At 38.8% G+C, this 12,389-nt stretch overlaps 1 protein-coding gene across 2 annotated transcripts in view; it reads right to left on the bottom strand.

Annotated features, from left to right (window-relative positions):
• The window catches only part of osbp2b (oxysterol binding protein 2b), a 67,745-nt gene extending 58,386 nt beyond the window's left edge, over positions 1-9,359 (bottom strand). Inside the window, exon 1 of one of the 2 annotated variants that reach the window (XM_051111219.1) lies at positions 8,891-9,359. In XM_051111219.1, coding sequence (XP_050967176.1) covers positions 8,891-9,195 — 305 coding nt within the window. In that variant the 5' untranslated portion in view covers positions 9,196-9,359. The remainder of the gene's footprint in view (positions 1-8,890) is intronic. The other variant, XM_051111220.1, reaches the window with a different exon arrangement.
• Between the last annotated feature and the right edge of the window lie 3,030 nt (positions 9,360-12,389).

Here is a 12,389-nt window from a genome sequence, read left to right as displayed (position 1 = left end):
ATATTCACTCCATCACACAAAAGAAAAAGAAAAAAAAACAACAACAACCCCTCTGGAGCTTAGATTGCATACTTAAACCCTACCAAAGCAAAAGCGGACAGGAGAAAGAGAGAGAAAGTTGGGGGGGGTATGGAGGGGTAAAAGCAAAGATCTTAAATTAGCTTCACCCACCCTGCAGGGGACAGACTGGACGCAAATGGCTGTAAGTGGGTCAGAACTGAGAACACGAAGCCAGGGTAAGGAACTACCATGTGGAGCAAAGAGAAAGAGACAGAGATATGTCATTAAAACCTGCTGAGAGAGAGAGCGAAGTAGGAAAAGAGGCAGCGAGAAGATGAGAGATAAGAGAATTTATCCAAAAGAAAACCTTTATAAAAAGCAGAGGAGAAGAAAAAAGGTGTGTGTGAAGGGTGTGAAAAAGGCTGCATTTATTTGATCAAAATACAGTAATACTAATACTGTGAAATAAATACTCCAATTTAAAATAACTGCTTTCTATTTTAATATATTTTAAAGGGGACATTAGGTGGCCATTTTCCACAACTTGGTATAATCCTTTAGGGTCTTAATGAAACTGCAACATATTTCTGCAACATGCTTTGGTTAAAATTCCTCAATGGTCGTGTAAAACAGCACCCTTTTTACCTTGTCAAAAACAGCTCTGTTCACAGTGATTCATTTTGGTGCATGTCTCTTTAAATGATAATGAGCTCTGCCCACCCCGCCCCACTCTTCCATTTTTTGTGTATTTGGTGGTGCATTACCATCAACAAAAATCGAATCCACTGCATCCTCAGTGGCTCTGATGTCGGGAGAAAATTATGTTCACTTTTACATCCAGCTGCAATTGCTTACGAGACGTTGTTGTCGCAACAGTTGCTCAGGTGCTGAAAAAATGCGGACAACTGGCTAACGGCGGAAATATGCTAATACGGGACCAAAGCCACTATAAGGCAAGCCTGAAACCTTTAGCCAAAAAAGCATAATGGCTAAAGACAGTTAACGGCACTTCCCATTCATTCCTATGGTATCTGTAAACGGGGATTAAGGGTCGCCAAAGTCCCTTCAAGGCAAGTCATTTCACTCGGCAGCCATCTTTGAAACATCTCTCAAGCATGCAAGTGCAGCTCCTATCTCTTTGAATGGGGAAACATCAAATTCTCCAAAAATGTTCCCCAAACTTACGATTAAATTTCATATTTGAAATTACCAATGAAATCTGACAGGAACTGCCTCATAAATATTGTTCCTTATGCTCCAATAGCATTAAAAAAAAAGCTTATTTCTCAGGCAAGATCAGCCAGTGCGCATGCGCAGTACTGGGTGCACGTCTCAGAATGACGTACTAATCAACGATTGGCTCTTTCATTAAGAAGGCGAGGCTTCACGGCCATAATGAGCATTGCATCTTTCCCCATTCAAAACTATACAAGACACAAGTCTTGGGTATTCTATAGTCTTTAGTGTTGCACAACTCTGACTGAAATTCAGTGACGACAAGGCTGTAATGTGATTGGTTATCAAGGCACACATAGTAAGTAATAAAGACTCTCTCATCTACCAATAGTAAGAAAATCTCTGACGGGACAGTCTGTCATGGGCAGTCATGGGCGGGGCCAGAAAATCAAAACGGCTTGATAATTGACAATGTTTAGGCTTTTTGGGAATTAAAAGAGTGAACAGATTTTTATCATTGCATGATGGTTGTGGCCACACACTGCTAAGACACGTTTATATGCAAAATATCGTATTGACTTGAATATAAGAGACCCTATCCTATTGTATCTGTCACTTTTGATCAATTTAATGTATACTTGCTGAATAAAAGTATTTCTTTGAAAAAAAAAATCTTACTGGAAGATTCTGAGTGGCCGAAAGAGCAGAAACTATTAAGTTTCCAGCTGTAACTTGGCTTGCTCAACCCAGCAGACACCAGACATCAATATAACGTCAGTATTTGACGTCAGTATTTGACGTTGACTTAACATTGGATTTTGGTTGTACAACCTAATAACAACTAAATATCAGTGTAAGCTGGCGCTGGTATTGGACGTCAAATTAAAGTTGACATTAGTCATTGAATTGACAGTGACACTGAATTTTGGTCACCCTACGTCGCAACCGAATAGTAACCAAATATCAATGTTTTATGACATTGTGTGCCTGCTACGAAGTGTCATATTTAGTATTTATATAGCACTATCACATAGAAAATTGTTTTTATCTCTATATACTATTATCCCTTTATATATGCCTTTTTGTGTTGGTAACTTTTCCCAGTCCTACCACCATTGCAACACACTCCCAATTTCCTGGGAGCCTAGCCCCTGGAGATGAGCAAGAGATGGGTTGCTCTGCAGTGCTCATAAAACATGCCTACTGCTGCAAAAAACATATTCTTACATGCAAGAGACAAACACACACTTAGCAATGACTGATGATTACTCAAGCTGTGAAATGTATTTAGAGGCCAAAAATAATTGTAGGAAGTGTGCAAGTGTCAGTGAAAGCATTTGAATGACATTCCAAAACAACCTTCTCTCAGTTAACCTCCCATAAACCCTTGAGGGACACAACCTCCTCTCGGATCATGTGACCACATTCTTCCCAGCAGAACGGAACGTTATCACTCATCGCAAAAGAAGGTCAAGCATTGTCTGGGAGCGAATGAAATAGAGATGCCCTAAAAACAGAAAATTTGGCAAATAGTGATAATACTGATTATTGTGCAATATGCAATATGAAGTGCAATTTGATTGCTGATTGATATTCATCTCATGGCCAGTTTAATATTGTTTTGCCTGTTTTTAAAGTTGGAATGTAATGGAAATTCGTCCTGTTTTCTAAATGCATCTTAAAGATCATGTTTTTGTGGAATGTATCATTTTTTGCTTAATTAAAATGTCATAACTCCATCTTCCAGTGAAACATCATCCTTCTGTTTGATGATGTATTCCAGACTTTTCCTATTACTTAGTCCACTTAACTCCGAATTGATTGAGTCCTACCCAATATTCTTTCCTTTTTTCCTTTTTTATTTGGCTGAAAGTCACAATACGGACATTTTTTCCATTTTGGTAATCTGTTTCACTTAGCTGTACATCATGGAATATATGGAAGAAATGATGTCACTATTTCTGTTACATTGCGACTTTAAAACACCTTGCATCTTTTTAATGAAACCAGGCAAAAATAGGTACTTGGCTAGAAAAACAATGTAGAGTTTTAATTACAAAGCATAATGTACTACTAATTTTTTTGTAGTAGTGCTATCACATGTAAAAGTTACCACAACAATTCTAGGGTATTGTGTGTGATGTTTAAGGACATTTCAATGCAGTTTCTAGGGCATTCTAGGGTCTATGACGTTGCCAAGTTGCTTCTGAGCTTAAAGCAAACACCATTTACTATCTGCTTCCAATAACATCCTAATCAGGCCAATATCCATTATTTAAAAAAATACAGATAACGTCAATCAGAAGCAGATTTTCTGGCTTTCCCTTATCCTCTTTTACTATTAAGTCTTCATTAACATTAAACTGATTGCAATAAGCACATCAGACATTAAAGATGGGAAAAAAGTCTATTAAGAAATCAAATATGCATAGATGGAACCAGGCAGAGAGGAAGTGTTTAAGAAGAAAAACACAGGAGGGGAAGATATGTGACTCATCGCAAGCAGGAGAAGGAGGAGGGGTAGGTGCTGTGACCGAGTGCAATTTACACAGGCCATTACACTTTAACGTGTTTTAGCGCTGCAGATTACAGAAATGTGTGTGTGGTGATGGTGGTGGGGGTTCTATTGCTCTCTGTAAAACTAACACATCAGCAGAACACATCCTATAGAAAGCCTCGGCATTTCCTTCAGAGCGTAGTGACAGCACTACAGGGAGCTGAGTTCTTCAGAAATGCACAAAGCGAAGAGTGATTGATTAATGTGTCTCTTAGTAATGATCCACAAGTTTATATGACAGAAAGATCAGTTCGATCCAGCCCAGAGAGATGAAGACGTGTGTATGTGAGAACACAGAGATCAGCAGCATCATCTCAACCCAACGGCCATTGACTTAGTGTGGCAGAAACAGACTCGCTGGATGCTCGAATGACTCACACGCACGTCAGCTCAGAGATCCTCTCTAGAGAAAAGGAGTACAGGAAGGCAAGGCAAAACAGATTAAATAGATTGTGATGCAACACAGTATCTTAAGTGGAATCTGAGTTCTGAAATAACCTTACTGTTTTACTTTAATTAAAGAACAAATATAAGCTAGCAACTGACCTGCTTAAAGGGGACCTATTATGCCCCTTTTTACAAGATGCAATGTAAGTCTCAGATGTCCCCAGCTCAAAATACCCCACAGATTATTTATTATACTGTTCTGAAAATGCCCATTTTGAGTCGAAGCAAAACCAAGCTGTTTTTGTGCATGTTTCTTTAAATGCATGAGCTGTCGAGTTGTGCCTTGTTTGTAAACGAAACCACAGTAAAATGAAGCGAACAAAGGACCAAGTTCCTACTGACACGGTCTGAAACTTTCATTTACTCTTTCCAATCATTGGGATCAGAAGGAAGGCAATGCAAAGACTGCTTTCCCACAACTTGGCACTGCAGAACATCTTGTTGTCTTCAGAGCCATCTTTATAATTTGGTTTCTACGTAGACCTGCGTTTGCCTCTCTTTATTTAGACTACATGAATTGGTGGGTGGGGCTAAACAGGCAGTGATGTAGAAGCAGGCATTGATCTTTGGCGGATCATCTTCTTCTTCAATATAAGCTGTTCTGAAACTTACAGGATGTTTTTACAGTTCAATGACCTCTTATATGTCAAAAGATCAAGGGAATTTTGATTTCTCAGTTCATGAGCCCTTTGAGGACATAAGCATTTGCCTTGTTACAGGAGCAGAAAATCTCCTCTTTATTGAGCATATTACAGCAGGGCTTTAGCTCCTAGTACTTTCTCATCTCCCACTCAGCTTATTTTAACAACATGCTTCTTCACTAATTGAACCACAGGAAATCATATGAAGACTAATGACGCACTGAAAAGAAAATTCCTGGCCAAAACCAAAAATTCTCAACATACTGGGGAGGAAAAAAAACACCAAAAATGTAAATGATACAAGTATGGCTGCTGAAAATTCACTTTGCATCCCAGCTTCATTTTCCATTTAGAAAACAGTTATTTTACATTGCAATAATGTCACATTACATTTTACTGTATTTTTGATCAAATAAATGTTGCCTTTGTGAGCATAGGAGACAACTTTTAAAAACTAATTTTTTAATGGTAGTGTACATAAATTACAAATAGATAAAAAATATTGATACAAAGAACAGAAATATTGTTGCAATACTGCGAGAAACACTGTAGAATTGTGCAATATCAATATAAGATTGTATTGGCTCAATTGCCCAATGTTTTAATATAGTTTTTTATATGACTGCTTGAGAATGGTTAGACTGATATCAGCTGAAAATAAGAAATTGCTGATACAGAGGCCACCTAGAGAGTGCGAGTCAGCTGCTCTCTGCATTTAAGTGCTGTAGGATGTTGTAATTGTGCATATTTAGCAGCATGAAGCAGATTTGCTTGAAAGATTGGTGCAAATCTTTCCATTCACTTGACGTGAATATATTGACCACTAATGGACTAATAAAAATGTAGACATAAAATATACATTCTAAGTGCTGTACATCTTGTGTTTTTGAGCAGTGGTGCTGTGTAGTACACATGCTCAGACACATCCCAAGCTATCTCATTCCCCATGCTGTCCTGTGAGAGTCCAGAAGTCTCTCTACTACAAATTAAAGGGTTTTCCCTTTTTCTGTCCATACATAAAGTTGAAACATTCTTCAAAATATCTACCACAGAAGTCATACAGTCTGGAACAACAAGAGGGTGAGTAAATGATGATGTAGTTTTTAGGTGAAAATACCTATTATCAAGAAGCCATTCACAATCTAATGACTGTTATCATACAATGCCATACAATGAACATATTCACACATTTACTGTTGCTCTTTCTGGCTCCCTAACAGCGTATTTGGCAGGTTGATTTGGCAGACATTAGCACAGCACGTTATCCAGACGTTCCATTGTATTGGCTACGTGTGCACCATTGCCTGAGCTCTCCGATGACAGCAGATCTAGCTTTACACCACTGCAATCACCTTCCACCATAATAGACTATTAATAGATGAGAGCAGCAAGAGACACGCTTCTTCTCTTTCACAGTCAGCAGAGTGTCGCTTTCCCTTCAGACTCATCAGACTCATCAGAGTGGGTGGAAACCCGGTGGCCCACTGTGTGAAGAGTCAGGAGGCCCACAGGGGCTGCCCAGTGGAGATACGGATTGATGGGCATTGCTTCAGTGCTCTTACAAGAGCCTTTGCCCTTATTTCATTAGCCGCTTGACTACAGATCTCCATGACGCTATCGCGATGACCCCCATGACCATCTGATAACCATTCGTTCTAGATCACAGTTAGTGCACAATACAGTTCTGATAACACAAAGGCTCTCAAATACGTTTCCTGAATGTCTTCAGCCTGCCTTGTTGCATTGAGGTTGTAGCTGGTAGTTTTAATTTCGAAAACTGAATGTTTTAGGATAATAACAAAGTCCCATTAATGCTGACTTCAAGTGCCTCTGGGAAACTCGTACCTCTAAATCGGGCTCTCGTTAAACATGTATTAAGCAGCCTAAACAAAACATCTAAATTAAAAATTATGAAAACTGTTCACATCTGTCACTTATTTATATGCTATACAGCACACATTATACTTATATGATATTATCTAAATTACAGTTCAGTGTTTTATTTCAGAGCTAACTGTGATATTTACGACTCCACTTGAAGGACACATAAAGTAAGTCAGTTTACTTGGTGACCATCTTTGTAACACTCCTGGGCAGCTATTTTCTTTGTAACTATTGTGACCTTCAAGTTAAGTTGAAATTATCATAATTACGAGTTCTAAGCAAATGAATGACCAAGCAAAGATGTGTTTACAGTTGGAAAACTGGAGTTGTGACATTGGACAGGCTGTGTCAATTCAAAACATGGAGGAAACACTGGTTTATAATACAAATAATATCACATATCTATAATCTATATATAGATATCAGTGAGTGGAAAGCAAGTTCTGTAGTGCATGATGGTAATTTTGCTTTACATTTGGTTGTGATACCATGTATTAAAAAAGTGACTGAAATGAAATATTCTGAATTCTAATGTAGTTATTTGGGTTTAATGTTCACAATATATATCTTTTTGTTTACTTTAGACTAATTCCATGTTATGTATCTGACTTGAACATTTCATTATAAAGAACGGCCGACTGGGAGTTATTCGTTTCCCAGGTGCATTTAAAGGCAGTGTATGATTAACAAAACTATTTGTTAGATGATGTGATTTGTTAAACGATTTATAACACATAAACAATCTAGAATAAACACAGCTGACTGGCTCTTAAAACTGCAAGGGCTGCAAGGTAAGACTTGCATTTACTGGAAACAATGTAGATGGGCAATATTTTCAACATTCTCAATATGGAACAAGAAAGTCTGCAAGAAAGCTCAATGACTGATAATCTCAAGGACACTGTTTTGCAATATTTCAGAAATTCCAGAATCACCAGCAGTAGGATACGTTATGACAATTATAATCTTTATAGCTCAATGAACAGACATTAACATTTTCCTGCATGGATATCGTCCTCCTTGTCGCATAATGAGCACTCATTTACGCATTTAAATGGGCAATATTTCTGCTCGAATAAGTCATTAAATGCTTCTCCTATGGGACAGACCTAGATGCGGTAATAAAGCAATTAAAAGACAGTAATAATTAAGTTTTGTGACAGTTACCTCATGTGATCCACCTGACACAAGCAGAGAAATGAATGAAACATGATTACCATTGCTGGCTCAAGGGCCTCTTGGACAACAGGTGTTACTGGCCGAGCTCACAGGTGACACATGTGAAGGAGGTTTAAATTTTAAAGAGATACTGTATCTCTGCATACAAAAGCTTCACATCAGATATCACAGCCCCTGTCATTTGAGATGCTGTCACAAAAACAAAACAAAACAAAAAGATTTAATGATCTAAATGTAGTTTTGCTGTGATGTGTGTGTGTGTGTGTGTATATATACATATATATAAACAGTATATATATATAGAAATGAATATGTAATCATCAGAAAACGAGCTTGTACACAATTTGTTTTTTGTATTATATTTTAAGGAAAGCTGGTTACCATGGTAAATGTTTGTAAGGACATTTTGGACCGTTGTTTGCGTGTACGCTGGCTAACGCTAACGCTGGCTAACACATCTGTAGCTGGCCAGAGGCAGAATATGGACCAGAATAAATTACTGGTGACTAGGTTCACTATAAAAACAAGCCAGAAATATGATTAACCCCAAACTTGTAAGACACGCCCACATTCACACGCAAAAGTAGGCTGTCAGATATTCAAGTGCAACGACTCTCATAAGCGTCACAGTCCATTGCTCCATTAGAATATCAGTTGACGTTAGCATGAACGCTAGCTGGCGCGCTAATAAAAACAGCGTACTGTTGTCATTTAATGAACATAACAGGCGTTTATCCGTTCATAATGACATTTAAGAAGCTGGTTTAAAAGAAACACAAGGTGGTAAAGTGGGGCGAGTGGTCTGAAAGGTGAACTAACATCTGTCCACACTAGAGACGCGCTCATGAAGTCCGCATGTGTGTTTGACAGCTCTCATGACCTGCACTGACATGACAGATACAGCATACTAACATAGCCCAGTATAGCCTAAATATATGCATATATTGCATTCTTGCAATAAATGAATGACATCAACACAGGTGCATATAAAACGCGTATTATTTACCTGTAATAGGACAGCAGTCCATTGCTGAGTACGAACCATCTGCGCTGGTAACCTTTGATGTAGTTAGTCCATTTAAAGAGCCAGCCTTTGTACGTGTCCGAGCCCGGGGCTGGTGTCCCGCTCGCTGGTGTGGACGCGGCACTCTTGCCCTGCTCGCTCATCCTCCTCCTGCCCCGGTCCACTGCCGCAGACTGATGATGTCGCCGCCGCCGCCGCTGCTGCTGTTTGCAGGATAAGCAAGGAACTGCGGTGAGAAAGGACACGATCCTGCCAGGCCCGCTGCAGGGAGCGGCCACTCTCCCCATAAAACTCACCGCCGATGCTCTGAGATGGACGGGCTACCGGAGGAGGAGGAGGGTCTGGGGCAGGGAGAGAGAAACAGCGCACTCCCCCCTCTTTCTCTCCCTGATGACAGAGAGACGGAGAGCAGCGAGTGGGAAAGCAGGAGCGACGACCACTGGCGCGACAAGAGAAATCACCCGCGCACTACATAGTTTGTCATCCAGTCCGTCACATTTTACTCTGCATTATTAACGTGAAATAACGGTTTTACGTACTGAGTAATACAAAACATGCGTATTTACATGAGTATTTAAAATGCCCATTATATACTATTAAATACTTCTATGTGTTATAGACAGTTCTATCATTTAATTTAAGTATTAATGTTTATTAATGTGTATTAATTTAGATGTACATTTAATCCATATCACGTGCTGTTTGATTCTAATTAGCTCCACTGTAGTTAATAGTGAGTAACTTGCGTTTCAGGCAAAAATTTTCTAGCAAGTTCTTGTCAGGCAAGATAATTCCACAAGAAACTAAAGCACCGCCAAGAAATGTACGGACTGGATCATAACATAAGTGGAGCGGAGTGTCTCTGACTCCGCTCAAAGCGTTCTCTAATAACTCCATAATTTATAATCCACTCCAGAATTTCTATTCGCAGCTCCCTGCACACTGGTGAGAAAACAGACTATAAACGAAAATACTGGAAAAAATAGCGTTCCGTATTGATTGGATGAGACACTGAGTGTTCAATCTTTCAATACAGGGCGATCATACACTCACTTTTAACTCGCAAGAAAATAACACTGCGCGTTTATTTGAAAACGTTGCAAACTGGGAGCAAACTTCATTCCCGCTTCGCATTGACTCTGCACCGCTTATGTTTTCTGGTGTCAACAAGCGTGTCAGCACTTTTGGAACACTGCTTATCCAATCAGAGTTGAGGACTAGAACTTTTTATGTGCACTGGATTTTAGCGTGCAGTATGTGTAATATTGGAGGACGTAATCAAACGATTAAAGTAAGTATTATGATAATAAAAATAGGATTTTTATATCATGGATAAAATTATAGGCTAGAAGGCTATTCACTGAACCGTACCCATTTTTATTCTCGGTAAGCGTGTAAATATTTATTATTATTTGGTAACTGTTAATTTGTAGTTGGCATTGATCTTACATATTTATTTTTATACATAGTTTACTACTGGTTTAGTGTAGAAAGGCAGTATTGTGGTACCTTTTTGTGATAAAATTAAATAGGACCTGGAGACTGCAATCATGTGATGTTTTGTGATCGTTCACCAATTGATGGCGCCACAGTGTTTCAAATGTGGCACAAGCAGTTGATTTGGGATTTTAGACACAAGTGATACATTAAATATTTAACCAAAGAGGAGAATAGTTCAGACATCGTTTGAAAGGGTTTATTAATTTTTCATCGAAGAAACATTACAACTACTAAAAAGAAAACAAACCTTTGTTTCCATTTTACAAAAAAGCAGGTAGCCCTTTAAAATCTAAAACAAATTGACAAAAAATCAGACAGTCCTACCAAGACAATCTATATTCAGTCTAAAGCCTTTAACATTACTAGCACAGGACATATTCCACAAGAACATGACATCTGCTACATTGTCTAGTCCTCAGTCCACAACCATAGCACTTAACACTGTGTGGCATGCAAATGTATGAACCCCTCTCTGCTGTTTTATAACACCAGCCTGACTGTTTCTCCATCACTTACATTTAAACTACATGCTAAGCTTATTTCACACTAACATTTTACAAAAAGACAAAACAATGCTCAAGTACTGTTACGAAGATCTGCTTGTACTCACTCATGTAGGTACATCAGTGCAATTTACCCCTGAATGATTTTGGTTTTGCCAATTAAAGCATGCAGCTCCATTAAACAGAAAACAGTTTCTTCAAAATAAAAACAAAGTCTGAAGGATGACCCAAGTTGCTAACTTATGTTTCCATCTGCTGACAGAAGTTCTTAGCTCTTTTGAGTCATGTAAAATGTGTACAAGTGCATAGATGGTCATCAGAGTTGCATTTGTGAAAAGAGAGCTTGATTTTTTTTTTCCTTTGCACACTCTGAGAATATTGTCTTATGACCTTTTTCTGTCATGGGAAAGCATTCGGGGTGGGTGTGCAGCTTCTAGGACCATCAATTTTCTCAGTCTAACGAGTTTCCACCTGTGCGCCAAAGCTCCACAGTTTATTACCTCAGAACAGAGTTGGTGACACAATAGGTGTAGCGGTGCAACAGCTCTAGCTGTGAATCAAGACTTACACACAGCCAGCCAATCAATCGTGTTGACTCAAGCACATGTCTACAGAACATCATTTGAAGCTCGGGCCAAACATCTACCTGTTCTCTACACTAGCAGAGAAAAAAAAAGCTAGCCCCAGAACAACCCGAATCTTACTGCAGACACTAAAGCACTTTAACTTTAATGTATTCTGCATTCAGAAATACTCCAGAGAGGATGTGGATTGCGCTGTCATCCACTACCACACAGACTGCAGTCCACTGCAGTAAAGGATGTAAGCCTCCTCTGCATCCTGGTTCAGCAGAAATGTTCAGGTTTAGGGAAGCCCCAGAGGACCTGTTGGCTTTATCATCACTTCTCACAGTTTCTAGAGTGCCAGTGATTGTACATGCTTGCTGAAATCCGCACATCACCTCACTATCCTGCCAGAGGAAGACATTATTTTGTGCCTCATTTCTTCAGTGATCTATATTTAGGAGGTAGGACGTTTGCTATTTTACTAGATTAGGCAGGGCATATGATGAGAAAATTGCAATGCAGTTATATATAGTATGCAGGCTGGGATATACCTATTTTGGCAAATGTGCAAAAGTTTGAAACGAAATAAATCAGCATGATTTAATGAAGTCCAAGATAACAGCTAAGAATCTCGGCCTTGTTCATATATATACCATAGGACAAAATGATGAACTGGAGAGGTGTATATGCAAGGACGGATTATCAGTAAGAATGCTGGTGCCTATTTTAAGGACAAATTTACTACATTTCTTAAAGGATTAGTTCATTTCCAGAATAAAAATTTCCTGATAATCTACTCAGCCCGATGTCATTCAAGATGTTCATGTCTTTCTTTCTTCAGTCGAAAAATAATTTATGGTTTCTAAGGAAAACATTCCAGGATTTTTCTCTATATAATAGACTTCAGTGGGG

This window comes from Labeo rohita, chromosome 5 (assembly GCF_022985175.1).
Source record: "Labeo rohita strain BAU-BD-2019 chromosome 5, IGBB_LRoh.1.0, whole genome shotgun sequence".
Taxonomy (NCBI): domain Eukaryota; kingdom Metazoa; phylum Chordata; class Actinopteri; order Cypriniformes; family Cyprinidae; genus Labeo; species Labeo rohita.
The sequence above is the reverse complement of the archived record's forward strand: the minus strand, read 5'-3'. Positions and strand labels throughout refer to the sequence as shown.